Here is a 22,557-nt window from a genome sequence, read left to right as displayed (position 1 = left end):
CATTCTACATGCATATTTCCTCACTCTGCCCATCCACCCAACCACTGGTTTCTCTCACCTCCAAGGTCTTTCTTGTCACAAGCAACTCTATATGAGATCATATTACAACCCAGTGCCTATCTCTATCTCTTCCCTTTGTATTTTCAACCAGACAACTGATGAACTTTCTTAAACACTATACCTAATTATCTTGACACCCATAAGCTTTCATGTTACTCATTCTATTCATCTGGCTGATCAAAAAAAATTTCAAAAATACAAGATTTGAAGAATGAAAAACTCTTTCCAAGCTGGATCATACAACTCAAAAAATTCTTGGATCATCTACCTTAGCCATAAGCCGAAAGAATAGGCTTGTAGTGCTTGAGGTGATAGGCCACGAGTCCTTGAGGTGGCAGTCATACATTGCTGCCAGATGCTACAGTCCATCTTTTTCCACACAATGATCATTCAATACTAAGATATCAAAAAGTGAGGTATAAGATCTCGCCAGTCTCACCGAAATGTCTGGGAACCCTGACATTCACCTAGATATGATATATGAACTTGATGCAGAAAGTGAGCGATAGTCTGGGGGCACGATTTCAATAGATAGGGAAGATGATGCTACGAGCCCCATCACTAAGAAGAGAGGGAAGCACAGAAGCACCAGAAAACCTTGGAAGCCATGCCATCCATGCCAACTATTTTCAATTTTGATAATTCAAACAGAAGATTAACGATGATTTAATCCATCTAATTGTGTGAGAAAGGATGTGAAGTGTTTCAGATACCTGGGAGTGGACATAGCAGCAAATGGAAGTGGGTAAAGGGGCAAGGGTTCAGAGAGAACTGAGGAATGTGCAGAAAAAGAGGTCAGTGTCAGGAAGGGTACAAATGAACATGTTTGAATGTATAGCAGTCCCAATGATGTTGTATGGAAGTAAGGCATGGGATATAGATCAGTATTTATGAAGGAAGGTGAATGTGAAGGAAATTAAATGTCATATGGTGTGAAGTAGTTTGGTTGAGTAAGTAAAATAAGGATATAAGAGAGGTATGGAACTGGAAGAGTGTCATTGAGACACCTGAGGAGGGTATGATGAAAAGGTTTAAGCATAAGAGAGAAAGAATGAGGATATATGTATTACAAGTTGAGGAGAAAAGAAGGGGGACACTAAATTGGAGATGACAGGAAGAAGTGAAAAAGATTTTGAGATAGTGTGCAAGCATGCCTGAGGCTGAAATGATTGCACACTATAGAGTGAACTGGGATGATGTGGTATACCGGGGTCGACGTGCTGTCAATGGATTGAACCAGGGAATGTGAAGCGTCTGGGGTAAACCATGGAAAGTTCTGCGAGGCCTGGATGTGGAAAGGGAGCTGTGGTTTCGGTGCATTATTACATGACAGCTAGAGACTGAGTGTGAACGAATGGGGCCTTTGTTGTCTTTTCCTAGTGCTACCTCGCATACATGAGGGGGGGGAGGGGGTTGTTATTCCATGTGTGGTGATGGGAATAAAAAAAGGCAGACAGTATGAATTATGTACATGTGTATATATGTATATGTCTCTGTGTGTATATATATGTATACATTGAGATGTATAGGTATGCATATTTGCGTGTGTGGACGTGTATGTATATACATGTGTATGAGGGTGGGTTGGGCCATTCTTTCGTCTGTTTCCTTGCGCTACCTCGCTAACGCGGGAGACAGCGATAAAGCAAAATAAATAAATAAATATATATTCCCTGCGTGTCGTAGAAGGCGACTAAAAGGGGAGGGAGCAGGTGGCTGGAAATCCTCCCCTCTCGTTTTTTTTTTTAATTTTCCAAAAGAAGGAACAGAGAAGGGGGCCAGGTGAGGATATTCCCTCTAAGGCCCAGTCCTCTGTTCTTAACGCTTCCTCGCTAATGCGGGAAATGGCGAATAGTATGAAAGAAAAAGAAAAAAAATAAAAGGATCTATTACACTTGGCCAAGAACATGGGCTAAAGTTCTGTATACTGTACAGCCATAGCACTACTGAAATTATGTTTTGGGCAAACTTATCCAAGGATATAATACACTTAGTCAAATATGCAAGCTTAGGTTCTGCACACTATATACAACTAGAGCTCAAATGAGGTTCCATAAAGATTACTCAAATGAAGCATCACAAAGATTCTCCTAAGGAAGACATCTTGGAATCAGTTCCTCTAGAGAATCATAGGTACACTAAAAGAGGCATTGCAGCACTGGACAATCAGAGAAGGTGAATTCTTGTTGGAGACACACTATATATTAGTTAAGGCAGTGCTTTGTTCCCCTCTTTGAGTAAACCTCTTTCCTGATGCCCATTCAGCTCTGTTCAGTGGTGAGAAATAAAGGGAATGCATAGAGCATCAGCATGTGAGGACCATTACCAACAGAGATCCCAATAGCTGGAGAAGGGTATGCCATCGTCCATAAATACAACACTTAATATAAAAACAAAGTAAAGAGAATCAACTTCACTCATTATCATAATCATGTATACAGGGAAGACATACTCTATATTCACAGCTTAATAAAGGTGTTACTAGAAGAATACTGGCTAACTCTTCATAATGCTGCAACACAACCAGGAAACTTCAAGTCACCTCATATCAGCAGATCCAGTAAGAGCAGTCTTTCTGCTGCAGGTAACTTTCACACAGAGCACAGCATCTAAGTGTTCTTCCACCCGGCAGAGACTTGTCACCTGAGCTCCAGTGTCTTCTGTTGATATCGAGAGAAATTCAACAGTTCCACAATCCTGAAAGAAATACAGCAAAGATTCTAGATATGATACTTTATCTGTGTATCCTCTTTATCTATCTATCTACATCTCTGATGCTTGTTCCAACTGGAACTCCCTCAAGGGGGTTGACACAGCAATAGTCTCTATAGCTAGTGAACTCCAGAGCCACTTCTTAGCCTTTAGTGTCTCACCCTTAACAGGCCACTAGCAGAGGGCAACTCTAGTGCAGTATTTGTAAAGGCTCCTACCTAATGTTTCTACCGACTACTTCTACCTGATGCACCTACCTAAATGTTCCTAACTTCTACTTCTATCAAATGCTCCCATCATTTTGCCAAAAGGAAGAGCTAATGTATAGTGCTCACCACAGGAAAATCTACAGTTGCAAAGAATGAGCTGCATGATCTAAGTGTAGTCAAGCATCAGGTATGACAAGGAGAGACTTCATGTTTGTGAACAGAATGCCAGTAGTCCACATGTGGGTGAGGCAGAAAGAAAAGACAGCAACCTGAGTCTGATATGTGCAACAAGACAACCACTGAGGGCTGGCTCACTACACAGCTGTCACTAACCCTACAGATACCCAGGCAGGGAGCACTGGTAATATACCTCCCTGATCACTGGCTGCCTACCAGCTACTACCAATTACCATATTTATATCCACTCACATAAACATGTTGTGGATCATCAACGCAATATGTCAAAGACAATTCATGTATACATTACACGCATACTCACACAATACTGGAAATGTTTATCAGAAAGCAAATGGAAGACTTCCTACAGAGGAGAAATTACCTAAATGAGAGCCATCACAGTCTAATCAAACCTCTTACATTTCTATGAGTGTGTGAGCTCTGTCTTAGACAACATGGAAGGCTCAGTAGATTTCTTATATCTTGATTGCCAGAAAGCACTGGATGCAAGAAGCCGGAATACCAGGCAGGAATAAGGAGAATATTCCTCCGATAGACAGACTATATTGGAAGAAGGTAACAAAGGACATATGTCAGACAAGTCTTCTCCAAATGGGTGGAGGTCACAAATGAGATGCCCCAGGGTTCTCTTTTGGGACTGTCACTCGATCCACATGAATGACTCGCCAGAAGGTACACACTCCTCCCTAAATATGTTTGCAGATGATGCTAAAGTCAAGAGGGCAGTTGAAAGTGAGGATGACTGCATCAGTTAACAATAGCATTTCATATCGCAATTGTTTTTGGTTGTGTGGGGTATACTCGCTTTGTTTTGGTCTCAGTCTACCTTAAGCTATTGTGCAGTCAAGTTGTATACAGAGAATTGTGACTTTTTTTATCAAATAATTTTGCAATCCTTACAATTCAAAGCAGCATCAAGTGATGGAGGAATTTAAAAAAAAAAAAAAGCATGCAAACTGTATATTGTATTGAAAAATGGCCCATAGGTTACATTCTCAATTTAATGGACTTCTGGCATTAATGGACATCCTGCCACAGTTAGTCCATTAAATCAAGGGTTAACTGTAATCATAAATTAGATAATAAAATTTCAAATCTCACATAATAGAAATTGGAAAGACAATAAAGTTGAAAGGCAATCTTACAATAAACAGTCATTAACAATAATAAACAGCACACAGATGTATGGGTAATATGAATTCTTTAACCAGTATGATCACACATCGTAATTACACCTTTGATATCATTAACATACTGAATCCCTTACCTGTCCAATTAATACTGTCTTCTCATCATCTAGGAATGCCCCATCTGCAATTCCTGAGCCGACTTCATAGCCAACAAGACATTTTTCCACACTAGGAGCAAGTGCAGCATCATCATAGTACCACAAGGAACCTCTCCAATAACGACCAGTCAGATTACTGCTCCCCATGAGAAGATGGCCATCTAGAACATATAAAAAAATGGTGGTTCTGAAGAATGAAAAACCATTTCTCTCATCATGTAACATATTATCAGCACCTCAGAGATCACCTACCTTGTGAGGGGTTAAACACAGCTTTAGATCGAAAAATATGGTGTATCAATGGGGATTCACCATCTTTGACCTTCATGAAATACATAAGGTCAGTAAATGTTCGGTCACAGGGACTCAATAACTATACAACAACCTATCCATGTGTGTGACATCAAAAGGAAGAAATAAGGCAACACCATCTGGCCGGTCCTTCTCATTCATTCACTTACCGCTGGTGTCTGTGTCCTGGATATGTTACTATAATTCATCAAGGCATGTTTTATCATAAAAAAGAGGAAACAAAGGAATGGAAAATAAAATGTTCAGAGGGCTCTGATGATGGTGGGGAATGGTCCTTTATCCCTCAAAACTTTCATTTCTCATGTATCAACAGAGCTCTGTGAGCATCTGAAAGCATTCCCACAAGAAGGTGGAAGGAATCAATCCTTAAACCACTCTCATTGTCATCTGACTATCCTCAAGCAGGTTTCTATTCATAAAATAATTAAACTTTTTCTACTTCTTGCTTAAACATCCACCAGAACTGCCTTACAACTGACAGCCTACTGAGATCTCTTCCATCACCAGGAAAGCACTGGAAAAAATTTTGCACTCCACCATTATAGATAGACTGGGGAACCAATCTACACATTGAGGAGACAAGCTTTCTATGAAAAATCTGGAATCATGGCCCACATCTCCTCAGCCCACTTCCCCCAGTCCAATGGATGCACCGAAGCAGCAGTATGGGCGACCAAACAGGTGTTGGAGGTAGCCTGCACAACAGCAAAGCAACTCAGGCTGTGCTTCAATATCAAAATACCCCTAAGAGAGAGAACAAGTCATCCACACAGCTGGCAGCAGGAAGACAGTTGTGAAATGGTGCCCTAGCAACATTATTTGATAAACTGGCATTGGAGAACTGCTCTTTGCAACAGGGAGCAGGCCATAGCAGAGGGCCAGGCTTGCATGCAGGGCGGCCCAGCAAGTGAGGCCGCTGCGCTGCCTCAGCTGTCCATGGGCACCCATCTGTATGCAGGGCGTTGCTTCAAAGGTTTAGGACATGTTGGGCTAGGTAGTAGAGGGAAGTTGCATAGACAACACTCAGTGAAGCTGGATAGCAGTGGCTGCATGTCTTTGCAAAACCGACATCACCTATGGCCCAGGATTTCACTGATCCCCACAACACCCATGGGTCAAGGGGAGTACCCACTAGCAGCATCTTTGCCCCCAGTTGTGGCAACACCTAGCCTCAGGCAGTGGTGCCCTCACCATGTGAGACACCTCCTTACACACTTGCAAGATTATATTTGTGGTGGCTCCTATGAAGAGTAAACACATTAATTCATGTCATTTTTATTCAGCTTGCAAGTAAAGGAGGTGTGTTGATGCTGAGCAGCAATTTGTGTGTATATATGCCATATGCCTTGTCAATTCTAATTTCATTCTCTTCTTTTGTTTTCTTGTTTTTAGTTTTGTTGTAAAAAAAAATTTCACATTCAGTTACTAAAATCCCATGAGGTGGTGTAGGGTTTAGTGTGTGGTATGATAATTGGGCGGTGGGTACCAGCAGCATTCGAATGCTCGCCAGGCAGCTGGAGGCAGAAGTCAGACTGAGATAGAGGTGATACCACCCCTCTTCTGTGAAAGGATACTTCTTTATAACAGAGTGAGGATGGGCTGCCTGCTTTCACTGCACCTCTTATAATAAATTTTTCATGCTATTTTTAATTGTAAGGATCACAAAATTATCTAATAAACAGTCATAATTCTGAAATAACAGAAAAACTGTATACAACCTAACTGCACAATAGCTTGAGGCAGAGAGAGACCAAAACAAAGCGAGTCTACCCGACACTACCAAAGACAAGTGTGATATGAAATGTTCACGGTGTGGCACTTGAGATCTTTTTAATCTTACAAGTCATCATTAATCAATGTACTGTATTATTATTACTGCATATGCATATGTACATGTATGTAATTGAAGTTCCATGTCAATAACTCTGTCCTCAACTAAATTTCTTTCCAGGTTCTGAGATACAAGGAACTTTATGCGGTAAAGGATTCAAGATATCGTGCCACTTTTGCTTTTCCTTCTCAATCTGTGATTGAAGTTTCATGTCAATAACTCTCTTCTCAACTAAATTTCATTCCACTTCTTTCCACTGAGTGAAGCATTTCCGGTGATTCTTGGCATTCTCTTTCAAACTTTCAAACAATTCGCCATTTCCCGTACAGAGGATTGGGTCTTTGAGGGAATATCCTCACCTGGCCCCCTTCTCTGTTCCTTCTTTTGGAAAATTAAAAAAAACAAGAGGGGATGATTTCCAGCCTCCCACTCCCTCCTCTTTTAGTCGCCTTCTACGACACTCAGGGAATACGTGGGAAGTATTCATTCTCCCCTATCCCCATGAACACTAAACCTTTCAGGTGCTTTCCACCGGCTGAATCCATTTTCATGCTCCAATGAGGAATGATGGTCTAACCTGGAATAGAGGAGACAACAGATGCAAAATGCTGACTTTTTAGAAGGGGAACAGACCAGCCATGAGCGAGTCATTTCCTCACCATGACCATTCCCCAGTTTTCTCTTGAACCAAGTTTTGTTCATTGAGCGGTTGTTTGCTGGTAGGAAAGGCCTTTCACTGTTCTAAAAATACTTTGAACCTAACATTATAATTTCTGTTCTTTATGCATCAGACAGAATTGCTTTTCTGGTACCCTTGTCAAATTTCAGAAGTCCAATGTCATGTTGTTTAATCACTTCTGGTATGGCAATACGAGACTCTTTAACACCATCCACTTCATTAGGTTCAGTGTGTTCAGGTTCAATATTGCCAGGTAAATTTTTGTCAGTACATTCAATATCATCACCAACTCCATTGTCTTCCCTTCCTGTCATGTTAACATTCTCTCTGGCATCCACACTCATAACTTCGTCATACTCAGTTTTATCTGACTTTACTTCCTCTTTAGCTTGTGACATATTTGTACTCTATCCATCTTGAGATTCTAACAAACTTGTAGCAGGTGCATGTGTCTCCATGGAACTTGTCAAACAACTTGATCCAGGCATTTCAAAGAAGGGCATGAAGAACTTGGCTGATTTTTTGGCTTCCTCTGCCTCCATCTTTTGTCTCTTTTGCCCTTCAGCTCCACTTTTCTTCTTTGTGAAAAAACATTTCATGGTCTTCTTAAAATTACCTAAAATAAAGAAGTAACACTTTTCAATAAGAACATTAAATTTCATTTGTACTAAGTGGTATCTTTTACAGAAACAAATTCAAGATATTTGGTTCCATAGTAAAATTTTACTTCACTACTTTACTACTCAGATGCTGCAGGCCCTGCAGATTACTACCTAGAACTGGAAGAGATCCAGACATACTACCAAAATATTTATCTAATCTTTCTACAAATTAGCCGATAGTATATTTCGAACAAAACCAAGTATAACCCAAACGATATTTGTCATATTAAGAAAAATGTATTGGATGTACACAATGGACTAGATTAAAAATGTACATACAGTGGATGTATATAAAAATATATACAGTGTTATTATAAACTGCTGAAGAGTTAGGCCAAACTTAAGTTTTATTTATTTTATTTTTTTTTTTTTTTTTGCCGGTCTCCCGCGTTTGCGAGGTAGCGCAAGGAAACAGACGAAAGAAATGGCCCAACCCACCCCATACACATGTATATACATACGTCCACACACACGCAAATATACATACCTACACAGCTTTCCATGGTTTACCCCAGACGCTTCACATGCCTTGATTCAATCCACTGACAGCACGTCAACCCCGGTATACCACATCGCTCCAATTCACTCTATTCCTTGCCCTCCTTTCACCCTCCTGCATGTTCAGGCCCCGATCACACAAAATCTTTTTCACTCCATCTTTCCACCTCCAATTTGGTCTCCCTCTTCTCCTCGTTCCCTCCACCTCCGACACATATATCCTCTTGGTCAATCTTTCCTCACTCATTCTCTCCATGTGACCAAACCATTTCAAAACACCCTCTTCTACTCTCTCAACCACGCTCTTTTTATTTCCACACATCTCTCTTACCCTTACGTTACTTACTCGATCAAACCACCTCACACCACACATTGTCCTCAAACATCTCATTTCCAGCACATCCATCCTCCTGCGCACAACTCTATCCATAGTCCACGCCTCACAACCATACAACATTGTTGGAACCACTATTCCTTCAAACATACCCATTTTTGCTTTCCGAGATAATGTTCTCGACTTCCACACATTCTTCAAGGCTCCCAGAATTTTCGCCCCCTCCCCCACCCTATGATCCACTTCCGCTTCCATGGTTCCATCCGCTGCCAGATCCACTCCCAGATATCTAAAACACTTCACTTCCTCCAGTTTTTCTCCATTCAAACTCACCTCCCAATTGACTTGATCCTCAACCCTACTGTACCTAATAACCTTGCTCTTATTCACATTTACTCTGAACTTTCTTCTTTCACACACTTTACCAAACTCAGTCACCAGCTTCTGCAGTTTCTCACATGAATCAGCCACCAGCGCTGTATCATCAGCGAACAACAACTGACTCACTTCCCAAGCTCTCTCATCCCCAACAGACTTCATACTTGCCCATCTTTCCAAAACTCTTGCATTTACCTCCCTAACAACCCCATCCATACACAAATTAAACAACCATGGAGACATCACACACCCCTGCCGCAAACCTACATTCACTGAGAACCAATCACTTTCCTCTCTTCCTACACGTACACATGCCTTACATCCTCGATAAAAACTTTTCACTGCTTCTAACAACTTGCCTTCCACACCATATCTTCTTAATACCTTCCACAGAGCATCTCTATCAACTCTATCATATGCCTTCTCCAGATCCATAAATGCTACATACAAATCCATTTGCTTTTCTAAGTATTTCTCATACATTTTTCAAAGCAAACACCTGATCCACACATCCTCTACCACTTCTGAAACCACACTGCTCTTCCCCAATCTGATGCTCTGTACATGCCTTCACCTTCTCAATCAATACCCTCCCATATAATTTGCCAGGAATACTCAACAAACTTATACCTCTGTAATTTGAGCACTCACTCTTATCCCCTTTGCCTTTGTACAACGGCACTATGCACGCATTCCGCCAATCCTCAGGCACCTCACCATGAGTCATACATACATTAAATAACCTTACCAACCAGTTAACAATATAGTCACCCCCTTTTTTAATAAATTCCACTGCAATACCATCCAAACCTGCTGCCTTTGCCGGCTTTCATCTTCCGCAAAGCTTTTACTACCTCTTCTCTGTTTACCAAATCATTTTCCCTAACCCTCGCACTTTGCACACCACCTCGACCAAAACACCCTATATCTGCCACTCTATCATCAAACACATTCAACAAACCTTCAAAATACTCACTCCATCTCCTTCTCACATCACCACTACTTGTTATCACCTCCCCAGTAGAGCCCTTCACGGAAGTTCCCATTTGCTCCCTTGTCTTACGCACTTTATTTACCTCCTTCCAGAACATCTTTTTATTCTCTCTAAAATCTAATGATACTCTCTCACCCCAACTCTCATTTGCCCTTTTTTCACCTCTTGCACCTTTCTCTTGACCTCCTGTCTCTTTCTTTTATACGTCTCCCACTCAATTGCATTTTTTCCCTGCAAAAATCGTCCAAATGCCTCTCTCTTCTCTTTCACTAATACTCTTACTTCTTCATCCCACCACTCACTACCCTTTCTAATCAACCCACCTCCCACTCTTCTCATGCCACAAGCATCTTTTGCGCAATCCATCACTGATTCCCTAAATACATCCCATTCCTCCCCCACTCCCGTTACTTCCATTGTTCTCACCTTTTTCCATTCTGTACTCAGTCTCTCCTGGTACTTCCTCACACAAGTCTCCATCCCAAGCTCACTTACTCTCACCACCCTCTTTACCCCAACATTCACTCTTCTTTTCTGAAAACCCATACAAATCTTCACCTTAGCCTCCACAAGATAATGATCAGACATCCCTCCAGTTGCACCTCTCAGCACATTAACATCCAAAAGTCTCTCTTTCGCGCGCCTGTCAATTAACACGTAATCCAATAACGCTCTCTGGCCATCTCTCCTACTTACATAAGTATACTTATGTATATCTCGCTTTTTAAACCAGGTATTCCCAATCATCAGTCCTTTTTCCGCACATAAATCTACAAGCTCTTCACCATTTCCATTTACAACACTGAACACCCCATGTATACCAATTATTCCCTCAACTGCCACATTACTCACCTTTGCATTCAAATCACCCAACACTATAACCCGGTCTTGTGCATCAAAACCACTAACACACTCATTCAGCTGCTCCCAAAACACTTGTCTCTCATGATCTTTCTTCTCATGCCCAGGTGCATATGCACCAATAATCACCCATCTCTCTCCATCAACTTTCAGTTTTACCCATATCAATCGAGAATTTACTTTCTTACATTCTATCACATACTTCCACAACTCCTGTTTCAGGAGTACTGCTACTCCTTCCCTTGCTCTTGTCCTCTCACTAACCCCTGACTTTACTCCCAAGACATTCCCAAACCACTCTTCCCCTTTACCCTTGAGCTTCGTTTCACTCAGAGCCAAAACCTCCAGGTTCCTTTCCTCAAACATACTACCTATCTCTCCTTTTTTCACATCTTGGTTACATCCACACACATTTAGGCACCCCAATCTGAGCCTTCGAGAGGATGAGCACTCCCCGCGTGACTCCTTCTTCTGTTTCCCATTTTAGAAAGTTAAAAAAATAAAATAAACTCTTAAAGACTTAAAGTTAAAGACTTATTTGATCAAAATTGTAATGTAGCAGCAGTAATGCAACTGATGGTAGCAAAATATAACTAAAGCTGAAAAGTAGGCGAGTTTCTTTTTTATCTCACAAAACCAAACAATTAAAAATGTCAACTGGGTAGCATATGTCAAAAAACAAACCTTTTGAGTGGCGCCCAGGTCACCTGCCATACCCGAGATACACCACTGTCTCTCTGTTACCACTCTTATTCAAATACTTATCTAATCTGGGTTTATCTGGGACCAATTTACTTTCACAAAGTTTTCCTTCATCCCATAAAAATATTTCTCATTCCATGAGCACAAAAACATTTTTCACTCAACAACAACAACAACAACTGTCATACAGGCAGAGAAGGGAAATTTACCTAGGAGGTTTCAGTGTTAAATCTTTATTTCCTAAATACTATACAGTAATCAACAGGTGTAATGTGTGAAGTGTAGAAATTACCTCCTTCTGATCTTGAGAGTAAAGTATCTTTAGCTATAAGTTAAGTTCAGAAAGCATAATTCACATGTGCTTACTTTTGTTCACAGCAACAAAATCCAGATGCTTGTCAACCTGGCATGGAGTGCTGTCAAATCGGTGTTCCATCTCTGGGGAAGTCGCCACATCCTGCTGAATAAACATGCAATCAATAACTGCATGCTATGAACATCATAATCATATCTACTCTGATGTTTCACAAATATAGTGAAGTACTTTATGACCCCTTTCAGTGCAGCAGTCCTAATATCCAACATACACTGTGTATGGGATATTCTTAAACATTCTAATAAAAAAAATTTGAATCAGAATTAACACTTTCACTTTGGATGTCAAATATGGGTCTCTGGCTCTTTCTTTTTCATTCACTGTGCCAAGTAAAAGTTTTAATTTTGTTCATACTTGATCACCATTTCCCACGTTAGCGAGGTAGCACCCGTAACAAATGAAGAAAGGCCACATCCTCTCATCATTCTCTAGCTGTCATTTGCAATACACCAAATCCACAGCTCTCTATCCATAACTACGCCCCACAGACCTTTTCATGGTTTACCATAGACACTTCACATTCCTTGGTTCAGTCCACTGACAGCACATCGACCCCTGTATACCATACCGGTCCAATTCACTCTATCCTGTACATGTCTTTCATCCTTCTTCATATTCCGTCCCCAATTGCTCAAAATCTTTTTCACTCCTTCCTTTATCTTGAATCTGATCTCCCCCTTCTAGTTCCTCCCACTTCTGACACACACATCCTCTTTATCAAATTTTCCAGACATTCTCTACGTATGTCTAAAAGATTTCAGCACAATCTCTTCAACTATCTTAACCAAACTCTTTTATTACCTGACCTCTTCAATACACTGTCATTACTTACTCAGTCAAACCAACTCACACCACATACTGTCCTTAAACATTTCATTTCCAACACATTCACCCTACTCTGCACAGCCTTATCTATAGCCCATGCCTCGCATCCATATAATATCACTGGGACTGTTTTGCCTTTAGAGAGAGATAGGGCATGTTGAAATGGTTTGGACACACGGAGAGGAAATCTGTTAGGAACGATTGACAAAGAGGATATATGTATCAAAAAAAGGATGGAACAAGGAGAACTAGGAGACCAATGTGGAGATGAAAGGATGGAATGAAAAAGATGTTGAGCAACTGGGGCTTGAATATGCAGAAGAGTGAAAGGAGTGTATGGAACAGAGTGCACTGGAATGACGTGGTATACTAGAGTCAACAGGCAGCTAATGGACTGAACCAGGGCATGTGAAATGTTCAGAGTAAACCACAGAAAGGTCTACGAGACCTGGATGTGGATAGAGAGATATGATTTCAGTGCATTACAAATGACAGCTTGTGCATGGATGTGACCGGATGTGGCCTTTCTTCATCCATTTCCTGGTGCTACCTCACTGATACAGGGGGTGGTGATGCTGTTTCCTGTGGGGTGGAGTGGCACTGGGAATGAATGAGCAAAATAAGTACAAATATGTATATGTATATGTATGTATGCATATGTATGTGTACATGTGCATATATGTATATATTTGTGTGAGTGGATGCATCTTTGTTTATTTCCTGGTGCTACCTTGCTAATGCAGGAAACAGTGATCAAGTGTGAAAAAACTATACCTTTAAACATCCCATACAACAAAACCTCTTTCAACACATTCTTCAGCACTATCACATCCTTTGCCCCCTCATCCACACTTTGACTCATTTCCACTTCTATGTCTCCATTTGCTGTATCTAATACATTTCAGTTTCTCAAATTCATCCATTCAAAATCATGCACTAACCCTGCAAAACTTAATAATCTCATTTACTCTCAACCGTCTCCTTTCACACACTGCTTTAAACTCAGTCACCAACTTCTCCATTTTCTCACTCAAATCAACAAACAACCGACTCACTTTCCAAGCCCTCTCATCCCTTGCAGACTGCATACTTTCCCCTCTTTCCAAGACTCTCACATCTATGTCTCTCACCACTCTATCAATAAAAAATCAAACACGTTAAAAACAGCCTTATGCCCTCATGTAAATCATTGGACACAGAGCATAAACTGTCCTATGAAACACAGTATAAAGAAGAAAAAGCTATAAGAAATAAACCAAAATACTTTTACTCATATGCAAAATTCAAATCGAGAACCACAAACTTCAATGCTCAACTCAAAACCAAAGAAGGTAACTTTACATATGACTGTTAAAAATAAGAGAGATTCTAAAAAGGCAATATGAATTGGTATTCAGGAAGTCAAAAACAACAAATATATGACTCATCAGACTTCTTCCTAAACAGTAATACTCCAAGAGTACACATTCTTTATGGTGAAGGCTCCAGTCATGGACAAAAGTCCACATTAAGGCTGGACCTTAATTGAAATCATTATTCATTATATTTATTTTATTTTGCTTTGTCACTGTCTCCTGCGTTAGCGAGGTAGAGCAAGGAAACAGACGAAAGAATGGCCCAACCCGCCGACATACACATGTATATACATACATGTCCACCCATGCACAATATACATACCTATACATCTCAATGTACACATATATATATACACACACAGACATATACATGTATACACATGTACATAATTCATACTGTCTGCCTTTATTTGTTCCCATTGCCACACATGGAATAACAACCCCCTCCCCCCTCATGTGTGCGAGGTAGTGCTAGGAAAAACACCAAAGGCCCCATTCGTTCACACTCAGTCTCTAGCTGTCATGTAATAATGCACCGAAACCACAGCTCCCTTTCCACATCCAGGCCCCACACACTTTGCATGGTTTACCCCAGACGCTTCACATGCCCTGGTTCAATCCACTGACAGCACGTCGACCCCGGTATACCACATTGTTCCAATTCACTCTATTCCTTGCACGCCTTTCACCCTCCTGCATGTTCAGGCCCCGATCACTCAAAATCTTTTTCACTCCATCTTTCCACCTCCAATTTGGTCTCCCACTTCTCCTCGTTCCCTCCACCCCTGACACATATATCCTCTTGGTCAATCTTTCCTCACTCATTCTCTCCATGTGACCAAACCATTTCAAAACACCCTCTTCTGCTCTCTCAACCAAGCTCTTTTTATTTCCACACATCTCTCTCACATCACCACTACTTGTTATCACCTCCCCATTTGCGCACTTCACTGAAGTTCCCATTTGCTCCCTTGTCTTACGCACTTTATTTACCTCCTTCCAGAACATCTTTTTATTCTCCCTAAAATTTAATGATACTCTCTCACCCCATCTCTCATTTGCCCTTTTTTTCACCTCTTGCACCTTTCTCTTGACCTCCTGTCTCTTTCTTTTATACATCTCCCACTCAATTGCATTTTTTCCCTGCAAAAATCGTCCAAATGCCTCTCTCTTCTCTTTCACTAATACTCTTACTTCTTCATCCCACCACTCACTACCCTTTCTAATCAACCCACCTCCCACTCTTCTCATGCCACAAGCATCTTTTGCGCAATCCATCACTGATTCCCTAAATACATCCCATTCCTCCCCCACTCCCCTTACTTCCATTGTTCTCACCTTTTTCCATTCTGTACTCAGTCTCTCCTGGTACTTCCTCACACAGGTCTCCTTCTCAAGCTCACTTACTCTCACCACCCTCTTCACCCCAACATTCACTCTTCTTTTCTGAAAACCCATACAAATCTTCACCTTAGCCTCAACAAGATAATGATCAGACATCCCTCCAGTTGCACCTCTCAGCACATTAACATCCAAAATTCTCTCTTTCGCACGCCTGTCAATTAACACGTGATGTGAGAAGGAGATGGAGTGAGTATTTCGAAGGTTCGTTGAATGTGTTTGATGATAGAGTGGCAGATATAGGGTGTTTTGGTCGAGGTGGTGTGCAAAGTGAGAGGGTTAGGGAAAATGATTTGGTAAACAGAGAAGAGGTAGTGAAAGCTTTGCGGAAGATGAAAGCCGGCAAGGCAGCAGGTTTGGATGGTATTGCAGTGGAATTTATTAAAAAAGGGGGTGACTGTATTGTTGACTGGTTGGTAAGGTTATTTAATGTATGTATGACTCATGGTGAGGTGCCTGAGGATTGGCGGAATGCATGCATAGTGCCATTGTACAAAGGCAAAGGGGATAAGAGTGAGTGCTCAAATTACAGAGGTATAAGTTTGTTGAGTATTCCTGGTAAATTATATGGGAGGGTATTAATTGAGAGGGTGAAGGCATGTACAGAGCATCAGATTGGGGAAGAGCAGTGTGGTTTCAGAAGTGGTAGAGGATGTGTGGATCAGGTGTCTGCTTTGAAGAATGTATGTGAGAAATACTTAGAGAAGAAAATGGATTTGTATGTAGCATTTATGGATCTGGAGAAGGCATATGATAGAGTTGATAGAGATGCTCTGTGGAAGGTATTAAGAATATATGGTGTGGGAGGAAAGTTGTTAGAAGCAGTGAAAAGTTTTTATCGAGGATGTAAGGCATGTGTACGTGTAGGAAGAGAGGAAAGTGATTGGTTCTCAGTGAATGTAGGTTTGCGGCAGGGGTGTGTGATGTCTCCATGGTTGTTTAATTTGTTTATGGATGGGGTTGTTAGGGAGGTAAATGCAAGAGTTTTGGAAAGAGGGGCAAGTATGAAGTCTGTTGGGGATGAGAGAGCTTGGGAAGTGAGTCAGTTGTTGTTCGCTGATGACACAGCGCTGGTGGCTGATTCATGTGTGAAACTGCAGAAGCTGGTGACTGAGTTTGGTAAAGTGTGTGGAAGAAGAAAGTTAAGAGTAAATGTGAATAAGAGCAAGGTTATTAGGTACAGTAGGGTTGAGGGTCAAGTCAATTGTGAGGTAAGTTTGAATGGAGAAAAACTGGAGGAAGTGAAGTGTTTTAGGTATCTGGGAGTGGATCTGGCAGCGGATGGAACCATGGAAGCGGAAGTGGATCATAGGGTGGGGGAGGGGGCGAAAATTCTGGGGGCCTTGAAGAATGTGTGGAAGTCGAGAACATTATCTCGGAAAGCAAAAATGGGTATGTTTGAAGGAATAGTGGTTCCAACAATGTTGTATGGTTTCGAGGCGTGGGCTATGGATAGAGTTGTGCGCAGGAGGATGGATGTGCTGGAAATGAGATGTTTGAGGACAATGTGTGGTGTGAGGTGGTTTGATCGAGTGAGTAACGTAAGGGTAAGAGAGATGTGTGGAAATAAAAAGAGCGTGGTTGAGAGAGCAGAAGAGGGTGTTTTGAAGTGGTTTGGGCACATGGAGAGGATGAGTGAGGAAAGATTGACCAAGAGGATATATGTGTCGGAGGTGGAGGGAACAAGGAGAAGAGGGAGACCAAATTGGAGGTGGAAAGATGGAGTGAAAAAGATTTTGTGTGATCGGGGCCTGAACATGCAGGAGGGTGAAAGGAGGGCAAGGAATAGAGTGAATTGGAGCGATGTGGTATACCGGGGCTGACGTGCTGTCAGTGGATTGATTCAAGGCATGTGAAGCGTCTGGGGTAAACCATGGAAAGCTGTGTAGGTATGTATATTTGCGTGTGTGGACGTATGTATATACATGTGTATGGGGGGGGTTGGGCCATTTCTTTTGTCTGTTTCCTTGCACTACCTCGCAAACGCGGGAGACAGCGACAAAGTATAAAAAAAAAAAAAAAAAAAATCTCTCTCACCCTTACATTACTTACTCGATCAAACCACCTCACACCACATATTGTCCTCAAACATCTCATTTCCAGCACATCCACCCTCCTGCGCACAACTCTATCCATAGCCCACGCCTCGCAACCATACAACATTGTTGGAACCACTATTCCTTCAAACATACCCATTTTTGCTTTCCGAGATAATGTTCTCGACTTCCAAACATTCCTCAAGGCTCCCAGAATTTTCGCCCCCTCCCCCACCCTATGATTCACTTCTGCTTCCATGGTTCCATCCGCTGCCAGATCCACTCCCAGATATCTAAAACACTTCACTTCCTCCAGCTTTTCTCCATTCAAACTTACCTCCCAATTTACTTGACCCTCAACCCTACTGTACCTAATAACCTTGCTCTTATTCACATTTACTCTTAACTTTCTTCTTTCACACACTTTACCAAACTCAGTCACCAGCTTCTGCAGTTTCTTACATGAATCAGCCACCAGCGCTGTATCATCAGCGAACAACAACTGACTCACTTCCCAAGCTCTCTCATCCGCAACAGACTGCATACTTGCCCCTATTTCCAAAACTCTTGCATTCACCTCCCTAACAACCCCATCCATAAACAAATTAAACAACCATAGAGACATCACACACCCCTGCCACAAACCTACATTCACTGAGAACCAATCACTTTCCTCTCTTCCTACACGAACACATACCTTACATCCTCGATAAAAACTTTTCACTGCTTCTAACAACTTGCCTCCCACACCATATATTCTTAATACCTTCCACAGAGCATCTCTATCAACTCTATCATATGCCTTCTCCAGATCCATAAATGCTACATACAAATCCATTAGTTTTTCTAAGTATTTCTCGCATACATTCTTCAAAGCAAACACCTGATCCACACATCCTCTACCACTTCTGAAACCACACTGCTCTTCCCCAGTCTTATGCTCTGTACATGCCTTCACCCTCTCAATCAATACCCTCCCATATAATTTACCAGGAATACTCAACAAACTTTATTGAAATATAGAGAGAATTATGAAACAGAAAAAGAAAAGACAAGGGAAAGTATTTATGAATTTCTGAGAAAGTGTAAGATCTGTCTTTTGAAATGTGCCAGGTCATAGTTATTGGGAAAGAAAAGGTAGAGAGTTCCAAAGCTTTGACATGTAGTTACAGAAGCATGTATCAAAACTATCTACCCTTGAGTTACCGAAGGCCACACAGTAATCATGTGATGCAACAGCTTGCTGGTATTCTGTGGTCTAGCTAGTGGTAGGGGCACACAAGTAGCCAGCTCTCAGGAGCAAAAACTAAAGAAATACCTCAGAAGAGGGAAAGTGAACACTGCGGCATAGGGCAAGGGGGTCAAGTTTGGAAGTTAGCATGGGACAGTTTATAAGTCAAACTGCTTTTCTACTCAACTCTGTCAGGTAAAGATATAGAGATAGAACCATCCCAAATGTGAGAGCAGTATTCCATACAAGGGTGAATCAATCCCTTGTATAAATGGAACAACTGATTGGAAGAAAAGAAGCTTTGACATCTAAACAGGACACCCAGTTTCTTAGAGGCAGACTTAGCTATTCCCGTAATAAGGGATTTTCAAGAAGGAGTGGATGATACAATCATAAAAAGTATGTCTATTGAGTGAAGAGGTGGAATTAAAGAACCATCAAAGGAGAGAGAAGAGTTGTGAAGAGTTTTTGATAGAGATGGGTAGAAACTGGATCTTGGAGGTATTAAACTTTAGACTTTGTGTATCGCACCAAGATATCCTGTCCAAGTCTGAGTTTACTGAGGAAGCTGTGTTAAGATGAGATGCAGATCAAGTGAGAAAGAAGAGGGAGCAGAATTTAAGGATGTGAATGAATGCAGTGTCGAGTCATCAGTGTATGAGTGCATTGCATTATTTATGGAGGACAGGAAATCGTTGAAAAAAAGAGAAAAAGTGTAGGGGACAGGGAAGAACCTTGAGGGACACCTCTGTTGATGGAGAGAAGGGAGTAGGCTGATCCATCAACAACCATAAAGAGAGAACAGCCAGAGAGGAAACTACATATGATGAAGCAAAGTAAGGGGGGGAAGCTTAGAAATAAGACCCTGATGGCACACCTTGTCAAAAGCTTTAGATATGTCCAGGGAAACTATATGACTCCCCAAAATCTCTCACGGATGATGACTAGACATTAGTAAGATAAGAAAGAATATCACCAGTGGATCTTGCCTTACAGAAACCATACTGGTGATCAGAGAGAAGACTAATTTTCAAGGTGTTTAAGGATAGGGGAGTTCAGGAGGGATTCAAAGACTTTGAAAGTGGGAAAAGTCAAAGCAGTAGGACAATAGTTAGAGGGGTCAGAATGGTTACCTTTCTTAGGGATGGGATGTATCAAAGCATATTTCCATGGAGAAGAAAAAGTTTTGGATTTTAAGCAGAAATGGAAAAGATGAGCAAGCACAGGCACAAGATTAGAGGCAAACTCTTTCAGTACATGGGGATGCATGCCATCAGGATCAAAAGCCTTACTTGTGTCCAGAGAAGAAGCGCTTTTTGGACAGTCCGATAAGAAATTGTGGAAAGAGGCATATGATTAGTAAGAGGAGCATTAGGGGTGAAGAAATGTCAGAGTCATCCAAAGTAGAATTAGAGGAGAAATGGGAATCAAAGAGAGTAGCTATGCCAACAGGAAAGACAGCTACAGTAAAGTCAGAATGGTAAAGTGAGGGAAAGGTAGAGCTACAGAAGTTGTGAGAGATGCCCTTGGCTAGAGACCAGAAAGACCTGTCAGTGAATGACAAGGAGAGGTTATTGCACTTCCAATAAAGGAACACTTTCCCTCATGGATAACATGCTTGCAGCAATCATGGGCAGTGATAAAAGCAGAATGGGAGCCAGAGGAAGGAATTTTTCTAAGCCCAATATGCCTGATCCCTTGTCTGAATGGCCTCAGAACAGGAACACTTGAACCATGGATTGGATGATGTAGTAGTCTTGGAGGAAAAGGGAACAGATGCTTCCATTCCCACAAGAATAACCTCTGCTACCCATTTGGTGAAGACAAAGTATCACCAGGTAAGAGACAGCAATTCACCCATGGAAAGTCAGAAAAGAAGATACATAAGTTATTCAACTTTGTTCTGGTGGCAGCGTTTATGCTTAGAAAGGGCTGCTGGAGGGGGAGGGGCCAGAAGAATAAAAATATTTAGGAGTGTGATCCGATGAACAAATTGGGGTGAATTGTGTATTTACAGTGAGATGGACTAGAAGTGAAAAATCAATAATATTGAGTGGTCACAGTGGTCAAGTTGGAAATAATTTGCTCTAAATCATCGAGAATGGAGAGAGTGAGATATTTGTTCCCTCCACCATCCTTATGGGAGGAACCTAACATTCCCTATGATGAACACTGAAATCACCAAGGTAGAGGATCTCAGCTTGCAGGTGAGAGGTTGTCACAGTCTCATGGTAGGAGTTTAGATAGTTGCAGGATATCACCCCAACACAAGATTTTGAAAGGACAATTCACTGCATTCCCATGCACTCAGCCTCAAGCCTAGACTCATGGAACTTGTTTTCACAAAGAAATGCAAGACACCTTTAGCACATGCACTAAATTTCATCAGGAGAAAAAGTATAGATTCTGGCATCATTCCCATGAGTTTGAAACTAACCCACATCACCTCACTCCACAAAGGAGGAAGCAAAGCAGTCCCCAAAAACAATCATCCCATAACATTAATGTCACATCATTAAAGTTTTCAAGAGAGCCCTAAAATGCAACCCGATTGAATTCATGAAAGTGAACAAGCTACATAACCTATTTAGTCAAAGGTTGGGAAGATCTTGCCTCTCTCATTTGCTTAGCCATTATGATAGAATTGTTGAAGCTCTGGAAAATAAAAATGTTGATGACAAATGTGACAATGATGTAAGAGCATATTAAATGCAAAAGCTGCGAATAACCAGAAAAATTGGGAGATACATATACAACTTTTAAAATAATAGACCACAGCACATAGTTGTAAACCATGCCACCTCCACTGCCTCTACAATAAATAGCTGTCCCTCCAGGCTGCAGTTCCACCCATCCTGTTACTCATTCTTAAATGTAACTGATGCAAATGCAAGCCACAGTTTCATATCACAGTTTGCATATGATAAAGAATAATAATGAAAATCACATCAATAGATGATACTGAAAGTTACAGAGAGAAATAAACCAAGGTCTTGATTGGGCAACTGAGAACAACATGCTTATCAATGGAGACAATATCAATTCCTCTGGCCATGAAGAAATAAAAAATAACAAAGAATACTAACAAGACCTTGGAGGAATAATGTATCATGACCTAATCTTGAGCAAACATAAAACAACCGTTGCCCCAAGCAAAAAGATGGCAGGCTGAATCCTGCACACCTTCAAGATAGGGGGGAGAAAAATAATGCAATATTATTGCAAGCACTATATCTTCCACAAATTGAGTAATGTTGCATTTCAGCATCATCCTACATGGAGGATGACACTGCAAATTCAAAGTGTCCTGAGATCTTTCACAGCCCATATCAACATGGTAATGGGACTAAATTGCTGGGAATGACTGAAATCAATGAGCATATGCTCCCTGAACTGCAGACAGGAAAGGAATAGCATCATCTATATTTGGAAATTCCTACAAGATAGGGTTCCTAACTTACTATCAGAAATAACATTCTAGTCATGACAGGGATGGAAGACTGTTAAATACTACCCCTTAAATCTAAAGGTGCCAAAAGCACAAAAAGGGGAAAACGCCTTAAATATCCAAAGGCCAAGACTTCAACATGTTGCCATCTACCAACAGAAATAGCA

At 41.2% G+C, this 22,557-nt stretch overlaps 1 protein-coding gene across 1 annotated transcript in view; it reads right to left on the bottom strand.

Annotated features, from left to right (window-relative positions):
* Window positions 1–12,205, bottom strand: part of LOC139757453 (methylosome protein WDR77-like) — a 51,364-nt gene extending 39,159 nt beyond the window's left edge. The window contains exons 1-3 of the mRNA XM_071677984.1: window positions 12,085–12,205; window positions 4,447–4,628; window positions 2,603–2,757 (exon numbers count right to left, since the gene is read on the bottom strand). Coding sequence (XP_071534085.1) covers window positions 2,603–2,757; window positions 4,447–4,628; window positions 12,085–12,190 — 443 coding nt within the window. The 5' untranslated portion in view covers window positions 12,191–12,205. The remainder of the gene's footprint in view (window positions 1–2,602; window positions 2,758–4,446; window positions 4,629–12,084) is intronic.
* Window positions 12,206–22,557: the final 10,352 nt, after the last annotated feature.

The sequence above is a fragment of the Panulirus ornatus genome, chromosome 2, assembly GCF_036320965.1.
Source record: "Panulirus ornatus isolate Po-2019 chromosome 2, ASM3632096v1, whole genome shotgun sequence".
In the NCBI taxonomy this organism is placed as follows: domain Eukaryota; kingdom Metazoa; phylum Arthropoda; class Malacostraca; order Decapoda; family Palinuridae; genus Panulirus; species Panulirus ornatus.
The sequence above is the reverse complement of the archived record's forward strand: the minus strand, read 5'-3'. Positions and strand labels throughout refer to the sequence as shown.